At 40.7% G+C, this 24,747-nt stretch overlaps 1 protein-coding gene across 2 annotated transcripts; it reads left to right on the top strand.

The window, feature by feature from the left end:
* The first annotated feature begins 20,757 nt into the window (after nucleotides 1–20,757).
* LOC140723778 (C-C motif chemokine 13-like) lies at nucleotides 20,758–24,377 on the top strand. 2 transcript variants are annotated; one of them, XM_073038311.1, is made up of 3 exons: nucleotides 20,758–20,887; nucleotides 23,047–23,167; nucleotides 23,479–24,377. In XM_073038311.1, exons 1-3 carry the CDS (start codon nucleotides 20,827–20,829, stop codon nucleotides 23,597–23,599), a joined length of 303 nt encoding a protein of 100 aa, XP_072894412.1. In that variant the 5' UTR covers nucleotides 20,758–20,826; the 3' UTR covers nucleotides 23,600–24,377. The 2 variants fall into 2 exon arrangements, with proteins under 2 accessions (XP_072894412.1, XP_072894420.1); XM_073038319.1 differs by lacking the exon at nucleotides 20,758–20,887 and adding an exon at nucleotides 21,447–21,510.
* Nucleotides 24,378–24,747: the final 370 nt, after the last annotated feature.

The raw sequence follows: 24,747 nt of genomic DNA, 5'->3' as shown, positions 1-24,747 counted from the left end.
CTCTGTACCATTGCTGGGGATCGAGGGATTATAGAACATATTCAGGCAAATGTAATTAGTTTAAAATGACATCATGGTTGTTACAGATATTGTGTCCAGAAGGGACTGTTACTGTACTACATTGTTCTATGTTCTAAAGTGGGAACTAGATCATTTGGATGGACTAAACCTAATAGTGTTGGGCTCAGTGAACAGCGTTTTAAGCAAAAGGAACAGGGTTTTCTTTAAATTAAAACAATTCTCTAAGGAGGCTTTTGAATGCTTGCAACAATAAGACTGATATACATACAAAAATGGTGGGACTGGATACTCTATTACTACGTATGAGTATTTTTCTACAATTCACTTTTTCTGAATGAAATCCTTTATTTTTCTCTGTCCTGAATAGCCAGCACCTTATTTAGAGTGCAGGATCCTAGATTCTAAATGCCCCATTCAGGGTAAACTTCAACATCTAACCAGACACGTTTCTTATCAATTCTATATGCTTCAGTGAAGACACTCTCATTCTTCTGAGTTAAAATAAATTCTTCATAAAACATAGAAAGTCAACTTCTCAAAGGATCTATCCTGGGCCCAACACGTTGATACAATCATGAAGAAAGCAAGCAAGTGGCTATATTTTATTAGAAGCTTGAGGAGATTTGTTATGTCATAAAATTTCTATAGGTACACAGCGTAGGGAATTCTGACTGGTTGCATGACAGTCTTGTATGAAGGCTGCAATGAGCATAATCAAAAAAAGTTGCAGACAGTTTAGCCTCAGCCTGCTTCAAACCGGGCACAACCCTCTTCACTATCAGGTATATCTTCAAATGGTTGTGCCTCAAGGAGTTGGCATCCATCAATAAGCACTCTCAGCAACTGGAACATAGATATTTTATCAATCTCAAAGCAAATTATAGTGTCACAGTAGTATTACAAGTGCACAGATATATATATGTACAAATTTTAGAGGAGAAGTAAGAAATAATAAAAAATAAGTTACCTCAGGTAGTCTAACGGGAAGGTGTCATCACTTTCCCAGCTATAGGTTGACTCATTATAGAGCCTAATGGCTGAGGGTAAGAATGACCTTATATAGTGCTCCTTATATAGTGTCCTGACGAAGGGTCTCGGCCCGAAACGTCAACAGCACTTCTCCCTATAGATGTTGCCTGGCCTGCTGCGTTCCACCAGCATTTTGTGTGTGTTGCTTATAGAGCGTTCTTTGGAGCAGTGCAGTTGTCTTAGTCTATTACTAAAAGTGCTCCTCTGTTACAGAGGGTGAGAAACATTGTCCAGAATGTAGATTAAATATGATGGCAGAGTATAGCATTAATGGTAAGACTCTTGGCAGTGTGGAGGATCAGAGGGATCTTGGGGTCCGAGTCCATAGGATGCTCAAAGCAGCTGCGCAGGTTGACTCTGTGGTTAAGAAGGCATATGGTGTATTGGCCTTCATCAATCATGGAATTGAATTTAGGAACCCAGAGATAATGTTGCAGCTATATAGGACCCTGGTCAGACCCCACTTGGAGTACTGTGCTCAGTTCTGGTCGCCTCACTACTGGAAGGATGTGGAAACCATAGAAAGGGAGCAGAGGAGATTTATAAGGTTGTTGCCTGGATTGGGGAGCATGCCTTATGAAAATAGGTTGAGTGAACTGGCCCTTTTCTCCTTGGAGTGATGGAGGATGAGAGGTGACCTGATTGAGGTGTATAAGATAATGAGAGGCATTGATCATGTGGATAGTCAGAGGTTTTTTCCCAGGGGTGAAATAGCTGCCACAAGAGAGCACAGGTTTAAGGTGCTTGGGAGTAGGTACAGAGGAGATGCCAGGGGTGAGTTTTTTACAGAGAGAGTGGTGAGTGCGTTAAATGGGCTGCTGGCAATGGTGGTGGAGGCAGATACGATAGCAAAGCAACACATTTCATATCATCTGAGTCAGTAAGAATGAATGGATTCTGATCCTGAGAAGACCTGGCACCAAAGGAGAGGATCTCAGGCTACAAGAACAAAATAATAGAAACTGTAACTACATCTTAACAAGCAAGTCATGTTTATTGTCATGTGCTTAAGTACAATGAGTACAGGTACAATGAAAGATGTGCATCATCTGCAGCAGCACAACAGACATGTCAGAACAGACAACACATGATACATATTAGACCAGACAGTGAAAAGACAGAAAATATAAGAGTGCCACAAAAGAAATCACTATCAGAGACAAGTTTGTGGTAGTACAAGATGGTCTGTTATGTTCCATAGTGGAGGTTGGCTTTGGGTTGTGCAGATCTGATGATTGTAGGAAAGTAGCTGCTCCTGGTCCACCTGATGTGGGTCCTCAGGCATCTTTAACAGGGATGAACATAAATATTTTAGCATAGGAGGAATCTGCTACTATAAAACACCTTTTGACAAATCACAAGTACTAGCCAACATTTGGAATTGCAGTCAGCCAGCAGGGAAGGAGGCAATAGGCATACAGATGACAAAGCTGCATTTTAAAGACTATTGGTCAAATCTCCAGAACCATCTCTGCTTAGAGTCTTGTAGGTAACCATAAGGGATAATGGTGTAGATGTAGATGCACAATGGGATATGATAGATAATTGGTGAAGAGGTTCCGAAGTATAGGGCATTTTTGCTGCCTGATTTGATTTGATTTGATTCTTCTTAATGTTTGTCTTTTCCTGGAACTGGTTAATTTTTGTCCAGGAGGGCCAAGGACTGTTATGGCATATTCTGAAATTATGGTGTATAGCAAATACTAATTTTAACAGCAGCCTGTCTCCAGACATGAAAGTGGCTTGTAGATTGAATTTAAAATGCAGTTCTGAACAATAGCCTTCCATTTCACTGTAGAAACCTGCATATGCATGAATGCAGCCCAGAGTCAGTGGGAATTTACTTTCATTTTGGGTGTCTGGAGTACGGTTGCAAAGAGGAAGGTATTTGAAGACTATATGTAATTCAAAGGAAGCATTGTAGATATATTTTAACTATATAATTGTCTTGCTATTACCTTTGATCTTTAGCATATAAAAATATCATGTAATATTGTGTTGAGCAGGCCTTTTCTTCTAAGAGTGTCTCAACATGATGCCTTTGCTTCTATATCCACTAGGTTCAGTGTATCTGCTGTGATCCTGTTCACATCACAACACACTAAATTACTTACAGCATCAGTAAGTCAAACTTGATCAATTTCAAAGTATGAAAAAAGATGCAAAGTAAGTTGTTTAGTGCACTCGAAGAAGCTTCAGCCTCAAATCAAATGACACTTATTTGATATTGAAAGTATTGTGGGTCATTCTACTTTTCTTTTGTGAGTTTCAGACAGCAGCTTTGTCCTGACTTCCTGTTCCCCATCAGTAAGGCTGACACCAGGCATTTTCAACCTGCCATTCTTTATTGACACATTACAAGTTCTCACACACAGCAGCTGTTTGCCATCAGCTCTGAACAGGACTTACCACAAATGAAACAAACCCCTTTCAGTTATTGAGAAACATTGCTAGTGAATGAATGTATGAATCGATGAGGGACGTGGTGAAGTGGGGGTTTAGAGCAACTTGTTCCGTATGTAAGAGAGCCAGGCATTCTAGCAAAAAGTTGCCTGTGAGTTCTGAGTAAGGCTGCATTATCTCAGAATGTGATCTCAGATAATGAAGTGTTGTCAGCACATCCAGGTGAGCACTCATGGAGATAACACATTTGACCACTGCTACACTCTCTTTGGTAATGCTTACAAAGCTCTCCTTTGGCCAGTTTTTAGAAAATCAGATCACTTTTCGATTCTGCTTTTGCCGATTTTCTTGTAGAAGCTGAAACAAGAGGTGGCCATAATTCATATAGAAGTGAATTGATGATGTTGCCCCCCAGACATCGCTCAGGGTCTTCCCTGGATCAATAGTTCCATGCGAGCAGCATTTGCAACGCGACATCGAGCTTACATTGCTGTCGATCAACTAGAGCTCAAGAAAAGCAGCTATGATCTGTGCAAAGCTATCAGGGCTGCAAAGCAACAATATGGGGAGAATATTGAGTCAAGATTCACAATGAATAGCACACGTGACTTGTGGCAAGGGCTGCATACCATCGCAGACTTCAAAGCGAAACGTTGTGGTGCCGCCAAAATCGCAGCCTCTCTCCCAGATGAGCTCAATTGCTTTTATGCTCAGTTCGATGTCACTAACTCTGAGCCTCCAAGGAATGTCATCACTACAACTTGCAACCTGGTCATCTCTGAGTCTGAAGTACGCAGATGTTTCCAACAAGTGGACACACACAAGGCTGCTGGACTGGACGGCATCCCAGGGCGAGTACCCAAGATGTGCGCAGCACAACTGGCAGATGTGTTTTCTGACATTTTTAATCTCTCCTTCTCCCAGTGTAGAGTGCCCACCATTGTCCCTGTACCAAAAAAGACCAAAGTAACTTGCCTGAAAGACTGGCGTTCTTTCACACTCACCTCAATAATGAGCAAGTGCTTTGAGAGGCTGGTCAAGGATTACATCTGCAGCTTGCTACCACCCAAACAAGACCCCCTACAACCCGCCTACCGACACAACCTATCGACAGATGACACAATAGCCACTGGTCTACATACCTCCTTACACACCTGGAGAAGAGGGATGCTTACGTGAGAATGCTGTTCTTGGATTACAGTTCAGCATTCAACATCATAGTTCCATCCAGGCTTAACAAGAAGCTCAGAGAGCTCAGCCTTGACCCTGCCTTGTGCAGCTGTATCCTAGACTTCTTGTCCGATCGCCAACAGGTTGAAAGAGTGGGCTTCCTCACCTCCACCCCTCTGACTCTCAATACAGGAGCTCCTCAGGGCTGCATACTGAGTCCCCTCCTTTACTCCCTGTAGACTCATGACTGTGTCATCACCCATAGCTCCAATCTGCTAATTAAATTTGCTGACAACACTACATTGATTGGCCTTATCTCAAACAATAACGAAGTGGCCTACAGGGAAGAAGTCATTGTTCTGACACAGTGGTGTCCAGAAAACAACATCTCCCTCAATATCACATAAACAAAGGAGCTGGTTGTGGATTACAGGAGGAATGGAGACGGGCTAACCCCTATTGACATCAAAGGATCTGGGGTTGAGAGGGTGAACAGCTTTAAGTTCCTCAGTATCACATCACTGAGGATCTCACGTAGTCTGTACGCACCAGATGTGTGGTGAAACAGGCAGAATAGCGCCTCTTTCACCTCAGACAGTTGAAGAAGTTTGGTTGAAGGTTGAGGAACTTTCTACAATGGCACAATTGAGAGCAACCTGACTGGCTGCATCACTGCCTGGTATGGGAGCTGTAACTCCCTTAATCACAGGACTCTGCAGAGAGTGGTGTGGACAGCCCAGCACATCTGTAGATGTGAACTTCCCATGATTCACGACATTTACAAGGACAGGTATGTAAAAAGGGCCCGTAAGATCTTTGGGGACCCGAGTCACCCCACCACAATCTATTCCAGCTGCTACCATCCGAGAAGTGATACCGCAGCATAAAAGCCAGAACCATCAGGCTCCAGGACAGCTTCTTCCACCAGGCCCTCAGACTGATGAGCTCACACTGATTTGAATGTACTCTATATTACATTGACCATTCCATTTATTATAAATTATTATAAATTACTATGATTGTACATTGCACATTTAGATGGAGACGTAAGGTAAAGATTTTTACTCCTCATGTGTGTAAAGGATGTAAGAAATAAAGTCAATTCAATTCAATGCCTTTGTATTAAAGAAGCCTCTAATGAAATCACATTCCCATACCCATTTTTCCAGCCTTTGCTCGATCAAAGAAATATCGATTAAATCTCCTAAAACAGCAGTGATTAGCAAACTGCAAAATGTGGAAGAGGTCATATGAAACTGCCTGGAATGATCTTAAGTTTAGTAAAGTGAGTCAGACAAGTACTCTGGCTTGCATGGATAAAGCAGGTAAGAGTATATTAAAGCCATAAGGGCAATGCTCTCAGTGAGGATAAAGAATGCGATTTAAGTGTTAGCCCTTTAAGCAGCATAGTTTCAGGATAAACAGGATTAGTAAAAGCTTTTTATTCTGTGAATATGCAACAATTGTCATTTTAAGGACAAGTGAGTGTGAAAATTTCAGATGAATTCTCTAACTTCCATTTCCATCCAGGGTCATTCTTGCACTAAAAAAATCAGTTTATGAGTGTGAAACTTTCCATAGAAAATGAAGTGATAAATTACTCATTAGATGTGGAGGCAAATAGAAATGAATGCAAAATGTATCACTTCACTGCTGCTGTAGTCTGTTAGTATTATGCACAGCTGAGACACATATCGACCTCAGTCTGAACATCGAGCCTGTGCCTGGGGTGGTATGGGTTAATTTGCAGCATGGGACATAAGGAGTGAGAGCAATAAGTTCCTTAGGTTTTCCTTGTTTTTGGATAAATAGTACAGAACCATTTTATTTGGAATTCATTGAACTTCTGCATCTAGGTGTTAAAATTTAGGCATATGTGCCTGGAAACTGGACTTTGAGACTCTGAGAAATATTGAAAGATATTTGCACTCCAAATGAAGCATATTAGTATCATTGATTTATCAGTTTTGCAGATAAATCTATGAGAAACAGTTCTCAGCATGCCTTCCTTGTCAGCCATCATACAGCAGCATAAATGGTAGCAGTCGGATGGTAGTTTGCCTCCCAGGTGCCAGGGTCCAGGATGTTTCAGATCCTGTCCAAGATAACCTGCAGTGGGAGGGAAAACAGCCAGAGGTTGTGGTAAATATTGGTACCAATGACATAGGTAGGAAAAGGGAAGAGGTCCTGAAAAAGGACTACAAGGAGTTAGGAAGGAAGTTGAGAAGAAGGACCACAAAAGTAGTAATCTCAGTATTACTGCCTGTGCCACGTGACAATGAGTATAGGAATTGAATGAGGTGGTAGATAAATGTGTGGCTGAGGGATTGGAGCAGGGGACTGGGATTCAGGTTTCTGGATCACTGGGACCTCTTTTGGGGCCGGTGTGACCTATACAAAAAGGACGGGATGCACTTGAATCCCACGGGGACCAATATCCTGGCGGGGAGGTTTACTAAGGCTGCCTAATAGTAACAGGGATATCGAGGAGCAGATAAGTAAATAGATCCCGGAAAGGTGTAATAATAACAGAGTTGTCGTGATTGGAGATTTTAATTTCCAAAATGTCGATTGGCATCTCCCTAGAGGAAGGGGTTTAGATGGGGTGGAGTTTGTTAGGTCTGTTCAGGAAGGTTTCTTGAGACAATATGTGGATAAGCCTACAAGAGGAGAGACTGTACTTGATTTGGTATTGGGAAATGAACCTGGTCAGGTGTCAGATCTCTCAGTGGGAGAGCATTTTAGAGATAGTGATCATAATTCGATCTCCTTTACAATAGCATTGGAGAGAGATAGGAACAGACAAGTTAGAAAAGTGTTTAATTGGAGTAAGAGGAATTATGAAGCTCTTAGGCAGGAAATTGGAAGCTTAAATTGGGAACAGATGTTCTCGGAAAAGTACGGAAGAAATGTGGCAAATGATCAGAGGATATTTGTGTGGAGTTCTGAATAGATATGTTCCAATGAGACCGGGAAGTTATGGTATGGTACAGGAACCGTGGTGTACAAAGGCTGTAATAAATCTAGTCAAGAAGAAAAGAAAAGCTTACAAAAGGTGCAGAGAGCTAGGTAATGTTAGGGATCTAGAAGATTATAAGGCTAACAGGAAGGAGCTTAAAAAGGAAATTAAGAGAGCCAGAAGGAGCCATGAGAAGGCTTTGGAGGGCAGGATTAAGGAGAACAAGGCATTCTACAAGTATGTGAAGGGCAAGAGGATAAGACACGAAAGAATAGGACCTATCAAGTGTGAGAGTGAGAAAGCGTGTATGGAACCAGAGGAAATAGCAGAGCTATTTAATGAATACTTTACTTCAGTATTCACTATGGAAAAGGATCTTGGTGATTGTAGTGATGACTTGCAGCGGACTGAAAAGCTTTAGCATGTAGATATTAAGAAAGAGGATGTGATGGAGCTTTTGGAAAGCATCAAGTTGGATAAGTCATTGGAACCGGATGAGATGTACCCCAGGCTACTGTGGGAGGCGAGCGATGAGATTGCTGAGCCTCTGGCAATAATCTTTGCATCATCAATGGGGACGGGAGAGGTTCTGGAGGATTAAGGGTTGCGGATGTTGTTCCTTTATTCAAGACAGGAAGTAGAGATAGCCCAGGAAATTATAGACCAAAGAGTCTTACTTCAGCGGTTGGTAAGTTGATGGAGAAGATATTGAGAGGCAGGATTTATGAATATTTGGAGAGGTATAAAATGATTAGGAATAGTCAGCATAGCTTTGTCAAGGGCAGGTCATGCCTTACGAGCCTAGTTGAATTTTTTGAGGATGTGACTAAACACATTGATGAAGGAAGAGCAGTAGATGTAGTGTATATGGATTTCAGCAAGGCATTTGATAAGGTACCCCATGCAAGACTTATTGAGAAAGTAAGGAGGCATGGAATCAAAGGGGACATTACTTTGTGGATCCAGAAATGGTTTGCCCACAGAAGGCAAAGAGTGGTTGTAGACGGGTCATATTCTGCATGGAGGTCAGTGACCAGCGGTATGCCTGAAGGATCTGTTCTGGGACCCTGACTCTTTATGATTTTTTATAAATGACCCGGGTGAGGAAGTGGAGGGATGGGTTAGTAAGTTTCCTGATGACACAAAGGTTGGAGGTGTTGTGGATAGTGTGGAGGGCTGTCAGAGTTTACAGCGGGACATTGATAGGATGCAAAACTGGGCTAAGAAGTGCCAGACGGAGTTCAAACAGGATAAGTGTGAAGTGGTTCATTTTGGTAGGTCAAATATGATGGCATAATATAGTATTAATGGTAAGACTCTTGGCAGTGTGGAGGATCAGAGGTATCTTGGGGTCCGAGTCCATAGGATGCTCAAAGCAGCTGCACAGGTTGACTCTGTGGTTAAGATGGCGTATGGTGTATTGGCCTTCATCAATTGTGGAATTGAATTTAGGAGCCGAGAAGTAATGTGGCAGCTGTATAGGACCCTGGTCAGACCCCACTTGGAGTACTGTGCTCAGTTCTGGTCACCTCACTACAGGAAGGACGTGGAAAACATAGAAAGGGTGCAGAGGAGATTTACAAGGATGTTGCTTGGGTTGGGGAGCATGCCTTATGAAAGCAGGTTGAGTGAATTCGGCCTTTTCTCCTTGTAGCGACGGAGGATGAGTGGTGACCTGATAGAGTTGTATAAGATGATGAGAGGCATTGATCGTGTGGATGGTCAGAGGCTTTTTCCCAGGGCTGAAATGGTTGCCACAAGAGGGCGCAGGTTGATGATGCTGGAGTAAATACAGAGGAGATGTCAGGGGTAAGTTTTTTACGCAGAAAGTGGTGAGTGTGTGGAATGGGCTGCCGGCAACTGTGGTGGAGATCGATATGATAAGGTCTTTTAAGGGACTTTTGGATAGGTACATGGAGCTTAGCAAAATAGAGGGCTATGGGTAAGCCTGGTAATTTCTAAGGTAGGGACATGTTCGAACTTTGTTGGGCCGAAGGGCCCGTATTGTGCTGTAGGTTCTATGTTTCTATGCAAATGTCAGATATGGAGATGAAAGAAAACATGGTGTGAGACAGCTGACTTGTCACTTATCTGTGTTCTTCCTGAAAGGTAGTGCCTGGTCCCCCCACATCATCATACAGCATGGGTGATTAGTTACTCTTGCATCAAAGCACACCTGTGTCCTGTTTGATTCTGAAAGTTTGCAAATATCACTGAGACTTACATTGATGAAACAAGTATATACAGCATTAGAAACTCATGCAGGTGGGTGAAGGCAGCGATGCCCCACTGGGCTCAGATCTTCTCAACAAATCATATATATATAGCACAAAAATAAGCCCTTCAGACCACCAAATCCACGTCAACCATAAATCCACATTTACATTGGAGTCATAGAGAAGTACAACACTGGAAAAAGCCCATCTCATCCATGCCAAAGCTATTTAAACTGCCTACTCCCAGTGGCCCACATCGGGACCATAGCCCTCCATGTCCCGACTATCCATGTACCTATCTAAGCTTCTCTTAAAAAAAAAAGAGAAATCAAGCTCACATGGACCACCTGTACTGGAAGCCTGTTCTACACTGTCACAACCTTCTGAGTGAAGAAGTTTCCTCTCATGTTTCCCTTAAACTTCTCACCTTTCACCCTTAAGCCATGACCTATGGTTGTAGTCTGACCCAACCTCAATGGAGAAAGCCTACTTGCATTTACCCTATCTATACCCCTCATATTTTTGTATACCTCCATTAAATCACCTCTCAATCTTCTACATTCGAAACAATAGAGTGCTAAGTTATTCAATCTTTCCATATAATCAGGTCCACCAGAACTGGTAACTCTTGTAAATTTTCTCTGCACTCTTTCAAACTTGTTTACAATTTTCCTGTAGGTAGGCAACCAAAACTGCACATAATACTCCAAATTAGGTCTCACCAATGTCATATACAACTTCAACGTTTGATCCCATCATCTGTATTCAATACATTGATTTATGAAGGCCAATGTTCCAAAAGCTTTCTTTATGACCCTATCTATGACATCACTTTCAACAAATCATGTACCTGTATTCCCAGATCCCTTTGTTCTACTGGACTCTTCAGTGCCCTACCATTTACTGCATAAGATCTACGCTGGTTGGTCCGACTGATGTGCAAAACCTTGCACTTGTCTGCATTAAACCCCATCTTCCATTTTTTCAGCCCATTTTTCCAGCTGATGCCGATCCCTCTGCGAGCCATGATAGCCTTCCTGACTGTCCACTCCACCCCCAATCTTGGTGTCATCCACAAATCTGCTGATCCAGTTAACCATATTATCATCCAGATTATTGATATAGATGACAAACAACAAAGGACGTAGCACTGATCCCTATGGAACGCCACTAGTCACAGGCCTCCGGTCAGAGAGGCAAACCACTACTACTCTCTGATTCCTCCCACAAAGCCAATATCCAATCCAAATTACTAACTCATCCCAAATGTTGAGCGACTGAACCTTCTTGACCAGCCTCCTGTGCAGGACCTTGTCAAATGTTTTATGAAAATCTACATTCACTGCCTTGACTTCCTTCACTTTCTTGGTAACTTCCTCAAAAAAGTCAATAAGATTAGTTTGATATGACCAACCACACATGAAGCCATGCTGACTATTCTTAATTAGTCCATGTCTATCCAAATACTTCCATATCTAGTCCCTTAGAGTACATTCCAGTAACTTTCCTACAAATGATGTCAGACTCACTGGCCTCTAATTTCCTGGTTTCTGCTTGGAGCCTTTTTCATACAGCTGAACAACATTGGCTATCCTCCAATCCTCTGGTACTTTTCCTGTCACGAAGGATGTTTTAAATATATCTACTAGGGCCTCACCAGTTTCTGCACTTGTCTCCTATAGGGTCTGAGGGAACACCTTTGTCAGGGCCTGGGGATTTATTTACACTGATTTATCTCAGGAGTGCAAACACCTCCTCCTCTGTATTCTGTACAGCAGTTGTCTCCAACCACTGGGCCACAGACTGCTACCGCGAGGAAACAATATGATTTGGTGATATGAAACAATATGAGTCAGCTGCACCTTTCCTCATTCCCTGTCACGTCCACTGTTGAGCTTAAACGCACGCGAGGTCATCAGTTGCCTAAACGCAGTGATACCCTCGCGCGGCCGGTGAGAAGTGCTATTGCTACTGGCCTGGAGCGCGGACAGATGGGCACTGCCTCTAAACCTGTTTTGCACACCGAATGTTCGTGGGGAACCCGGTGCTAAAATACTGGCAGACGACCTAATTCGGGCTCAGGGTTTTGTAAGTAGCAGAGCAGCTACCTCACTGCAATCTACTAAAAGTCATCCCTCGAGCCAAACTTTTGTTGGTCGATAGATCCTACCTACCTACAAGGAGGGCGGACATGCGCCCTGTCACACTCCTCGCTCAGTCAGTCGCTCTCTCCGGACTGTGATCACCATGGCCCTGGTACGGGGACCTCCGGCCCTTACCTTGTCCTCTCACTGGTGTGTTGTAAAGATTTTATATGTCCATACAAGGAAAATATGCGCTGTGTTTAATATCCAAACGTTACTTAAAATGTTATGATGCTATTGACTTATAAGTGAGTTATAATTGACTTACCACTATATTGTGTTGGCACGTGGTCTAGTGGATAAGGCATCGGACCAGTGATCTGAAGGTCACTGGTTCGAGCCTCAGCTGAGGCAACGTGTTTGTGTCCTTGAGTAAGGCACTTAATAACACATTGCTCTGTGACGACACCGGTGCCAAGCTGCTTGGGTCCTAGTGCCCTTCCCTTGGACAACATTGGTGGTGTGGAGAGGGGAAGCTTGGGCAACTGCCGATCTCCCATACAACCCTGCCCAGGCCTGCACCCTCGAAACCTTCCAAGGCGCAAATCCATGGTCTCACGAGACTAACGGATGCCTATAAAAAAAAACACTATATTCATGGTGAGGAAAATATGCGCTGTGTTTAATATTAAATTCATTAGATAACCTTTATAGAAATGAAATTGAGTGTATTAGCCACTTATAAGTAACTTATAGTTGACTTAACACCTATATTCCAGTCAAGATTAACACCACCCCCACCACCCCCGTCGGCCAGTCCGCAAGCATCTTGTCAATATTAAACTGGTCCGCAGTGCAAAAAAGATTGGTGACCCCTGGTGTACAGGGTTCATGAAGTTGATAGGGCTTTGATAGTAGATATAGATGCAAAGTATGCATTTAAGATCTCTCCCATCTCGTTTGGCTCCACACACAGATTACCAAACTAGTCTTCCAGAGGACCATTTTTGTCCCCAGCAATCATTTTGCTCTTAACATACCTGTAGAATCCCTTGGGATTCTCCTTCACCTTGTCCGCTGGAGCAAATTCATGCCTTCTTTTAGCCTTCCTAATTGCTTTCTTAAGTGTTTTCTTGCATTGCTTGGACTCCATAAGCACCTCATTTGCTCCTACATGCTAGGTACCTCCTTTTTTCTCTTAACCAGGGCCTTAATATCTCTTGAAAACAAATGTTCACTATACTTGTTATCTTTACCTTTTATTCTGACAGGCACATACAAGCTTTGTCCTCTCAAAATTTTATTTTTGAAGGTCTCCCACTTTCCAAGTACACTTTTGCCAGAAAACAGTCTGTCCCAATCCACACTCACCAGGTCATTGCTGATACCATCAAAATTGGCCTTTCTCCAATTTAGAATCTCAACCCGTGGACCAGACCTATCTCTTTCCATACTTACTTTGAAACGATTGGCATTGTTGTCACTGGATGTAAAGTATTCTCCTACACAAATGTCTGGATCCTGCACTGCCTCATTCCCTAATAGCAGATCAAGTATCGCACTTTCTCTCATTGGGACTTCAATGTACAGATGAAGGAAACTTTCCTGAAGACATTTGAGAAACTCTATCCCATCTAGCCCTTTTACAGTTTAAGATTCCCAGTCAATATATGGAATGTTAAAATCACTTTCTATAACAACTGTATGTTTCTTGCAACAGTCTGCAATCTCTTTATAAACCTGTTCTTCTAAATCCCTAGGACTGTTGGGTAATCTGTAATATAGCCCCATTAGCATGTTCATATCTTTCTTATTTCTCAGTTCCATCCAAATAACCCTACTAGTCATGTTTTCCAGTTTGTCCAGACAGAGCACTGTTGTGACATTTTCCCTGACAAGTAATGACACCACTCCTTTTTTAATCCCTCCCACTCTGTCACGTCTAAAACAATGAAACTAAAGAATATTGAGCACCAGTCTTGCCCCTCCTGCAACCAATTCTTACTAATGGCTACAACATCATAATTTCAGGTGTTGATCTATGCACTGAGCTCATCTGCATTTCCTATGATACTTCTTGCATTGAAATATAATTAGATCAGGACACTAATCACACCGTGCTCAACCTTTTGATTCCTAAATTTGTCTGAGGTCTTACCAACATCTGCCTCCACAACCTCTCCACTGACAGTTCTGGCACTCTGGTTCCCATCCACCTGCAACTCTAGTTTAAACCCCAACATGCAGCACCAACAAACCTTCCTGCCTGGATATAGTCTATAGTCCCTCTCCAGTTCAGATACAAACCATTCCTACTTTACAGGTCCCATCTTCCCTGGAAGGTGAAGGCCCAATGACCCAAAAATCTTATGCTCTCCCTCCTACATCAATTCCTTAGCTACGTATTAAACGCTATAATCTTCCTAGTTCTAGCCTCATTAGCACACGGCACGGATAGCAATCCTGAGATCACAACCAAGGAGGTGCTGACCTTTAGCTTAGCACCTAACTCCCTGGACTCCCAATGCAGAACTTTGTCACTCACCCCAGCCATGTCATCGGTACCTACATGGACCATGGCCTCTGGCTGTTCACCCTCCCACTTACGGATGCTTAAGAATGTTGAACTGAGATGCCCTATTCTTTGGCATCTGGGAGACAACACACCATCCAGGAATCTTGTTCTAGCTCACAGAACCTCTTGTCCATTCCCTATCCTCTATCATCACAGTGTGACTCTTCTCCTCCCTTCCCTTCAGAGTCACAGAGCCAGATTCAGTGCCAGATTCCCGACCACTGTGATTTTCCTCTGTTAGGTTAACCCCTCCAATGTATCCAAAGTGGTATAAGATACCTGTTGTTGTCAGGGATGGCCACTCAGCACTGTCTCCTTAATCCCTTTCCCCTTCCTGACTGTCACCGAGTTTCCTGTGTTCCGTACTTTGGGTGTAACCATCTCTCTATACCTGTCTAACACCCCTTCAGACTCCCAGATGACCTGGTGTTCAGCCAGTTTCAGCTCCAACTCCTCAACATAGATTGTCAGAAGGTGCAACTAGATATACTTCTTGCAATTGTAGTCATCAGGGACACAGGATGTTTCCCTGCCTTTCCACATCCCGCGAGGGGAGCATTTCACTATCTTGTCTGTCACCTTTACTGTCCTGACTGTGCAGATATAAAGAAGGGAAGGAAACAAAATGTAACCTAGAGCTTTTCTTTTCTTTGCTTTCCCCGTCCACCTTAGGCCACGAACTTATCAATCACCCCGATGAGTTATGAACTTCAAACTTTCTGCATAATCACTCAGAGAGTTGAACTGCATGTGCATGTAAACAGAGCTGTATAACTCATCTCCTTCTACCTTAGGCCATGAACTTATCAATCACCCCTGCTGTGGACACTTTCTGGAGGTCCAAGATCCATATGTTCCACGAGCGCTGGACTAAGTGTGTAAATGTAGGAGGGGACTATGTTGAAAAATAAATGTGCTAGGTTTTCTAAAATTGACTCCTTCTACCTTAGGGCACAAACTTATCAATCACCCCTCATACTTCACAAAAAACAAACTTGGCAAATTTTAGGAAATTTGGAACATTTTCTACAAGTTTCTGGAGAACAATATTCAGGATGATGAAAGTAACAAACTGAATTGACTGCTTTTTTAATGGCGAGGTGTTTGTTTTTTTTAGAGTGTGTGTTTTTTTCTTGTGTTTTATTTTTCCCTTTTCTTTAACTTTGTTGCACTTTTAAACCTATGGATGATCTAATGTGTTTTCATTTCATTCTGTAAAAGAAATAAAGGGATGTTTAAAAAAATAATCACTGTCTGACATGGAGGGGCTACTGCACAGTACCGAAAGAAGCCTCAGAAGGTTCTAAATCTAGTCGGCTCCATCTAGGGCACTAGTCTACAAAGTACCCAGGACATCTTTAGGGAGCGGTGTCTCAGAAAGACGGTGTCCATTATTAAAGGCCTCCAGCACCCAGGGCACTGTTACTATCAGGTAGGAGGTACAGAAGCCTGAAGGCACACACTCAGTGATTCAGGAACAGCTTCTTCCCCTCTGCCATCCGATTCCTAAATGGAATTTGAAGCTTTGGACACTACCTCAGTTTTTTTAACATACTGTATTTCTGTTTTTGCACATTTTAAATAATCTAGTCAATATATGTAATTGTTTTACTTGTTTATTTATTATTATTTTTGTTTTATTTTTTTCTCTCTCTGCTAGATTATGTATTGCATTGAACTGCTGCCGCTAAGTTAACAAATTTCACGTCACATGCTGGTGATAATAAACCCAATTCTGATTCTGATTCTGAATAAACAAGTACAGAAACTCAATTACGTATATTGAATAGATTTTTTAAATGTGCAATAACAGAAATACTGTATATTAAAAAAAGTGAGGTAGTGTCCAAAGCTTCAATGTCCATTTAGGAATCTGATGACAGAGGGGAAGAAGCTGTTTCTAAATTGCTGAGTGTGTACCTTCAGGCTTCTGTATCTCCTCCCTGATGGTAACAGTGAGAAACGTGCATGCCCTGGGTGCTTCTGGGACGTTGAGTTTATTTATTTGTTTGTTTGTTTATTAATTAATTAATTAATTAATTAGGGATACAGTGCACTACAGGCCCAATGATTTGCACTGCCCAGCCACCCACCTGTTTAATATTAACATAATCACAATCTTTGGACTGTGAGAGGAAACTGGAACACCCAGAGAAAACCCATGTGGTTGTGTGGAGAACGTACAAACTCCTTACAGATGGTACCAAAATTGAACTAAGAACTCTGTTGATTTGAGCTATAATAATGTCACACTGATCACTACACTATTGGGGTGTTAGTGTGACCTCTGAATGAAAATCAGTAAATGCTAGAAATATATAACGGTCGGGCTGTAGAGAAAATAATAAAGATAATGTCTCAAGTTGATGACCTCATGTTGGAAATGGAGCATTTACAGGCTCGAGGCTGAGGTTAAAATGGAGATTTCAATGAGGTCACAGTTTTCTGTGAGGTCTACTTTGTGGAACTACATTCTGTGAACTATCTGTCAATGAATGCTGGTTGCTTGTGGTTGGTTCCTGAAATAGCAATGTTTCAGACCATCCGGTGTTAGTAGGGTTTATTTCTTCAGTGAAAGAACAGTCCCTGTCATTTTCTTTACCAATGTGGTTGAATGTCTCACTGCTGATTTAATTTGGATATTGCATGCAGTTTAGTGAACTGAATGCTAGCAAACACAAGTATATTTGAAAGTCTCTTGCCAGAATGAGTGTGAAATGTTAATGGCTGCATACAGTCATCCAGAAATGTGTGCAAAATGACTTTATTTAGCTTTACTTGAATTTTTAACTGGAATAAAAACAATTAATCTTTTCATAAGCCTCAACACAAAACTGTTTGCTATCCCTGACAATGGGAATTTACACAAAGATAGAAAGTTTATTAGGGCTCTAAATGTGCTTATCTATTCTTCCTCTGCAGTTCCTTGGCATCCTCTGTATCTCCTACTGACCTTCTGATTAATTATCAATGTATGTGTTCTTGATACAGGGGGTATTCAATGGAACTTTGAAAAATAATCAACTGTCCTTTGACATTGGGTGAAACAGATCCAACTTAATGAAAGTAAGATCACTTCCATTGGCTGTATTTCTACACACTGTCCCTGATCTCCTCAGTCATCCTGGGACAGTAAATAATTCTTCTCATTTCTGGTAGCAACCAGTTACTAAGTGACTATACTTTATCATGTCATTTGTCTGTTGTTTAGCAACCTCAGCCTTACACCTTTGAAGATCAGATCACTTAAATAATGGCTTAATTTGAAAACTATGTACAATGGTCTTATGGTCTTAAGTATGATCTGAAATAGGATTGACATAGAAGGGAATAAAAAAAATGAGAAAATGTAGGAAACACTGTCAGAGGGAGGGTTTGAGATAGAAAGATAAAAGAAATTATTTCTGATGGGATAAAACCAGGGTTCACGTGGTGACGTGTTGATGACAACACCATCTATTTATGAGTTAGTAATGGAAATTTTGAAAGAATGAACCCAAACAATGTAACATGGCAGGCAGAGCTGTAGGACATCCCCATCAGCCCAGGATGTCAAAGAAGGAGAGAAAAACTGAGTAACTATCACAGGTAGATGACCTATGTACAGTAGAAATGGCCAGCTCTAATACAAACAAAGAATGCAAGCTACCTGATATGTTCAACTCGATGTTGAGTTCAGAAGACTTCCACATGCCCGGACAGAAGATGAAGTGTTATTACTAAGGCACATATTGGGCTGCTTTATAACATCACTGGGGGTCACAGAGAAATAGTTCAGAGTCTGAATGAAATGGAGATGATATTTAGAATGGGCCCTCTCAATCTTCATGCTTTCTGAAGAGAACTGTTGATGGTCTAGGAGAAATGCAATGCATGACGTGTTCCAGTGCATGCACCTTGACTAACCAATTGTAGGAATGGACTGTCCTGCTCATTTGGGTCAGGATTGGATTGCACAATTGAAAGTCAATTGAAAGAATATATTCACCTATTCCTGATCTTGAACTGAAGAAATAGAACTCAAAGTTGAAACATTGCTTTGACACATCCATTGCCCCAGACAAAACTGAATCCCAAGTATTCTTCTGCTCTGGAAACACACACAAAATGCTGGTGGAATGCAGCAGGCCAGGCAGCATCTATAGGGAGAAGCACTGTCGACGTTTCTGGCTGAGACCCTTCGTCAGTGACGAAGTCTCTCGAAGTCATAATTAGGCCGTGGTTTTCCGAATGCTTATTAATCCTATCCTTAAAAATTCTCTCCAGGAACTTTCCTGCTACTGACGTGAGACTCACCAGTCTATAGTTTCCGGGATTATTCCTCATTCCCTTCTTGAATAGTGGATCAACATTAGCTGCTCACCAATTCTTCAGGACCTAGCGAGGACATGAAGATATTGGTCAAGATCCCAGCAATCTCTTTTCCTGCCTCTCTCAATAACCTGGAGCATATCCCATCAGGCCCTGGGGAATTATCCACATTAACTCTCTTTAAAATACCCAACACTACCTCCTCCTTTACCTTGAAATGCCCTTGTATATACCTGCAATATTCTCTGTACTGATCCTCCACATCCTTGTCCTTGGGAAATACTGATGTAAAATACTCATTAAGGACCTCATCTACATTCCCTTTATCCAAGTAAATGTTCCCCTATTTATCTTTGAGTGGTCCTACCCTCTCCCTAGTTATTATTTGCTCTTGATGTACTGCATGTTTAGAATGCCTTAGGATTCTTTTAACCCTCCTTGCCAAGGACTTTTCATGGCCCCTCCTGGCTTTCATAATTCCCTTCTTGAGTTATTTCCCAGGTTCCTTATAATCCTCAAGGGTTCTGTTTGATTCTAGCTTCCTAAACTTTACATACTTTTTCTTTTTCTTCTAGACTAAGTTCATTACTTCTCTCAACATCCAAGATTCTCTTACGTTGCCATCCTCGTCCTTACTTCTTACTGGAACAGCCCTGTCCTGTACTCTGTATATTGGGTCTTTAAGCACCCTCTATATATTGGATGTAGTCCTGTCCAAAAACAGATGTTCATAATTAACTCTCCCAAGTTCCTGCCTAATGCTCTTGTAATTTGCCCTGCTCCAATATAATACTCTGTCACAAGGTCCATGTTGGGATTTTCAATTACCCGCCTCCAGCTTTAGGTAATGACTTTTCTCATTTCTACCTGAACTACTTGGAATAAGCTCAGTTTGCAGAGTCAGATCAAAACTTCTGTTTTTGCAATGTGTTATAATTTGATTTTGTTCAGGACGTGTAAACTGTGACTTGATTTTAACTTCAGGCTAGGCAAGGATGGATCAACTGGAGCTGTAGTGGTCTTCCAACCTTTTTAGAAACATAGAAAACCTACAGCACAATACAGGCCCTTCAGCCCACAAAGCTGTGCCGAACATGTCCTAATCTGAGAAATTACCTAGGGTTACCCATAGCCCTCAATTTTTCTGACTTTCATATACCTGTCCAGGAGTCTCTTAAAAAAGACCCTATCATATCTGCCTCCACCACCGTCGCCAGCAGCCCATTCCATGCACTTACCACACTCTGCATAAAAATTTACCTTGACATCTCCTCTGTACCTGCTTCCAAGCACCTTTAAACTGTGCCCTCTCGTGCTAGCCATTTCAGCCCTGGGAAAAAGCCTCTGAATATCCACATCATCTTATACACCTATATTTTTGTATTCCAAAAAGTTAACATTACAAATCTATTGAAGCAATAACACAATGGATATTAAAAACATTAATTATTTCTTGTATATATTTTTACGTTTGTTTTTATTTCTTGAAACTAAAAGATGCTAATTAACATTTTACTGTGAGTTACAAATGCAGACAATTAAGAATTCCATAAAGAACAAATACATCTTTTTAACTTGATCGCCACACTAGTACAAGTTCATTACTTTTTCTAATTAAATTTTTGGTGTTAGTGGTGTGGTTTACATGAGACAAAGAGATATGCAGATGAGATTTGTTTACTCTGTAAACCAGAGTTTCCCATGAATCAATCTAAGAATAATAAATCAACGTTCTTTATAGAACAAATAAGAATTCCACAACCATCGAGCTAAAATAAACTGTAGAGTTGACAATGACTATTATGCTATTACATTTTTAAATCATAGATAATTGCAAATGAAAATGTAAAGAGAACCACAAAGGTTAGGAATAGGAAGGGTAGATAAATCTAAACGTCTCATCACAATTTCCACAGAGACACCAAACCTACCTTCCACTCACTTCCTCCCTCACACAAAATAAAACGGGGGTTGATCATCTCAGAGGATATATATGAGCTACAGTTGAAACGTTTTAATAGCACCACCACCACCAGTGAGGAAAACCTTTTCAACAAAATGAAGCAGTTTCTTGTGGTGTTGATTTGTCTCAGCATACTCAACATTGCTTTGTCAGGAGGTGAGTGAATTTTTTATATGTTTATTCCATACTTCTGCCTATTGTTTGCTTTTAAATCTGTCACTTAAGTAGTATTTACAGGGCATCTCATAAATTCTAAACAATTGGTTGCTAGTTTTTCAATTCCAATCACACTGCCATTTAGAGCATTGTATTGGATCCACCTCTAAGCAAATATCAGATTGCTTTAAAAGAACCAGCAAGCCATATTTTTTCCACGATATATCCAGAATACCTTTTAGCCTTGTTTTTTATATACATCTGCAGTTTCCTGTTGTTAATTGTGTTTTTGTGATTGAAACAATTGCTGAATTACCACAACAGTGCAACAGATAATAGTTCTGTCTCGTCGCTCCTAACCTCACGTGCTCTCTGCGTGGAGTTTGCATATTTTACCTGTAACCGCAAGGGTTTCCTCCAGGTGCTCTGGCCTCCGCTCATATCCCAAAATTGGCTATTGTAAATGAATCCTAGTGTAGTTAAAAGATAAAAGAATGCAAAGGGAATTGATGGACATGAGTGAGAAGATTCAGGAAAGAAAGATGAAGAATGGGAATGACAGGATTACTTAACTAGGTGCTGACATGGACCCGATTGGCCAAATCATCTCCTCATGTTTCACAGTGAGTAATATATCAGGAGGCAACATACTTACTACAGTTATAGTGTATATATTGCTAGACTTCCAGTTTAAATATGCAAGTAATCTGAATTGTCTTGAAGTGGGTTTTAACTTCTCATTACATCTTTCAATATTACACTCATTCTAAACATGTTTGGCAAGCACCACTTTAATATGGATTCCGCTAGTGGAAGAGTGGCAAAGATTTACTTCATCTTCTTTATTTACAGCCCAATTAACATAGATGAAGGTCCAGTGCACTTTATAGTCAGTATTGATCTCTATTCAAACCAACAATGGCTATCGCTGTCTTCAATTATTTTTACAATGCAGCATCACCAAACAGCAGTACATAATGCAATTAAGGAAACACGTGGCATATCACTATATCTAATATAATGTGTTTCATGTTTCAATATGCTTATCTATATGAGACAGTTTTATCCACACAGAAAACCAAGCACTTCAGTTCTTCCACTCTATGTCCATTTTACCAACCCTAACTGTAAAATCTGCTTATTAAAAGTTAGCTCAAAACAAATTGTGAACTTTGTCATTCGCGATACTAATAGGAAAGCATTAAGAATAAAAGCAGTGTGTCTCTATAAGTCTTCAATAAAATAAAAATAATTCTATTAATTCAATTTTGTGATTTTTTTTCAATGTTTTCAATTGCAAATGCAACCAACTAAGAATGGGATAATTTGCTGCTGCTTCAAAAATCTCTATTGAGTAATAAACTTGAACCTCAATACAATAGCTCCTATGGTGACAATGACATATTTTGCTGCTCCACATTATTATTCCTGTCCTCCAATTGGAAAACTCAATCAGTGAAGAGAGGGGATTTTAATCTGTGACTTGAGCCAAATGTGTTGATAGAATAGTCATTCAGCATCTGGGAAAGCAACATTCATCTCCATCATCCTGTCTTTTGTTCATAGACAGAGCATGCATCTTACACAGAGTGATGGATATCTGGAAAGTGCAGCCATGAAAGATAATGGAGACAAGTATGACAGAGCTGTTTAAAAGGTTCTTGGATAGGCACGTGTATATGCAGAAAATTAAGGGATATGATTATTCCCTACTCTAACCTTTTACCTTTTCTCACCTGCCTGTTACCTCCCTGGGACCATCCTCCTTCCCTTTCTCCTATCATCCATTCTCCTTTCTTATCTGATTCCTTCGTCTCCAGCCTTTGATCTTTCCCACCCGCCTGGCTTCACTTATCATATTCCAGCTAGCCTCTTTTCCCTCTTCCCATCTTTTTATTCTGATATCTTCCCCCCTCCTTCTCAGTCCTGAAGAGGGGCCTTGGTCCAAAACACTGACTACTTATTAATTTCGATATTTACTGCTTGACCTGCTGATTTTCTCCAGCATTTTGTGTGTGTTGCTTTGAACACAGAATCTTAGTTAGGAATTTAATTACTAGTTCAATTATTTCAGTGCTATACTGAAGCACTTGTTCCTTTGCTGTAATATTCAATGTTCTGCACCTTCCCATTATTACCTCAAAGCTTCTGTTTTTTAGCTCCTACTCGTGTACTGGCCAGCTGTTGCAAGAGGTATTCAAAGAAAGTCCCCTCCATCAACAAAATCGAAACATTTGAAATCCAGACCAATGATGGCCGTTGCAAGATTAATGCTGTAATGTAAGTCTTTCTCTTCTTCTGAGGATCAAAGATGACTTGTTATATTGAGGAGTGGAACATGCCCCTAGTTGATTATGTTTAAGTTGGGATTGTTGTTGCATATCAGCTACCATATGGCTTTGACAGAACAGGGTCTTGGTCCAATGACAAGGACTTCCAAGTCAACAGGATAGCAAACTCCGCTGCAAAGATTTAGCACGCATACATTCTAATATCTCAGTACTCTAACTCTGGCTAGCACTAGATCCTAGTTTTATGTCATTATTATTCTCAAAGCATTGTATGAAAATTTAACTTCTTTTTCTTTTTAGATTCACAGTTGGGCCCAGGCGTATCTGTGCAGATCCAAAAAAGAAAAAGGTCATTAATACTTTGAAACAACTCTCAGAAAAGGAACAGAAGATGAAAATGATGTTGATTGTCTGGGATTAAACTACCTGTAAAATGAAGGAAGTTTTCAAAGACTTGATATGATGCTTTCTTGTATTTTACACATTTCCTTGGAAAGTTTGCACATGGAAGCAACATCTGCATTTATATCATTAAATTGTAAATCAGATTCATCTTTTGATCCTCTCTGATATTTGAACTGTTTCTGTACATCTCCACTACCACAACCACCTTTCCATGTGCCATTAGTTAGGTATGAATATTGCAAAATAAATAATAAATAAAATCTGACTGTCCTCCATGCTTCAATCAATGCTGTGCAATAGTAGTTAATCAAGTGTAAAATTAGTACTTTCTCACTGATGAAGAGACGGATCATTCACATACTCCCATGAAATTTACCTGAAGAGTAAGATCTCGATCTGAAAAACAAAAGCTTGAACCTCAGTGCTACCTGTGTGGACCTCCACAAGTATTTGTTCTCATCTCCAAAGAGGTTTACAAATTGCTACATTATAAGCACATACTCACATATATTGTAAGTAATGCTTTAGCATAAAGGGACTATGTTCATCAAAGCAATGATATTTTGTAATTTCTCCATTTAAAATGGCTTCACTGTCAGGTGGTGAAAAGTCATTCATGTTAATTGTTTCTCCTAAGAAGGTTGAATGAAGGATGGGCCCCCTTAAACTGACTGGATCGAGCAGAATTTATTTAATTTCAAGATTGTATAATAGCCCACAGAATTTGCAGAGAGAAAATATACTGAAATTTCAAGCTTCTGTTTAATGCCACTTTTTAGCACTTTATAACATCCCACAAAGGGAGTCCTTCTGCTTAAGTCAAAAATATAGTTATGTATTTTAATTATAATTTTTTGGCATCTATTTTCTGTTTCAATAAATTGTGGATTTATCATTTGTACATGTATCATCTCTGTTTATTGTTAGGCATGTCTGTGTCTGCTATACAGTTGATTTACTGGCTATATTAAAGTTCAAAAGTTGGAAGTTCAAAACACATTTATTATCAAAGTATATATACATTATACAACCATGAGATTCTTTTCCTTACGGACAGTGACAAAACGAAGAAACCCAAAAGAATCAGAATCAGAATCGAGTTTAATATCACTGGCATATGTCATGAACTTTGTTAACGTTGTAGCAGCAAACAATGTAATACAT

Source organism: Hemitrygon akajei, chromosome 3 (assembly GCF_048418815.1).
Source record: "Hemitrygon akajei chromosome 3, sHemAka1.3, whole genome shotgun sequence".
In the NCBI taxonomy this organism is placed as follows: domain Eukaryota; kingdom Metazoa; phylum Chordata; class Chondrichthyes; order Myliobatiformes; family Dasyatidae; genus Hemitrygon; species Hemitrygon akajei.
The sequence above is the reverse complement of the archived record's forward strand: the minus strand, read 5'-3'. Positions and strand labels throughout refer to the sequence as shown.

Excerpts from the sequence above, each read along its gene's own strand:
- LOC140723778 (XM_073038311.1), top strand. The coding sequence starts at position 20,827 with ATGAAGCAGTTTCTTGTGGTGTTGATTTGTCTCAGCATACTCAACATT. Across the intron at positions 20,888-23,046 it reads CAACATTGCTTTGTCAGGAG|CTCCTACTCGTGTACTGGCC; the intron begins GTGAGTGAATTT and ends TCTGTTTTTTAG. Across the intron at positions 23,168-23,478 it reads TGCAAGATTAATGCTGTAAT|ATTCACAGTTGGGCCCAGGC; the intron begins GTAAGTCTTTCT and ends TTTTCTTTTTAG.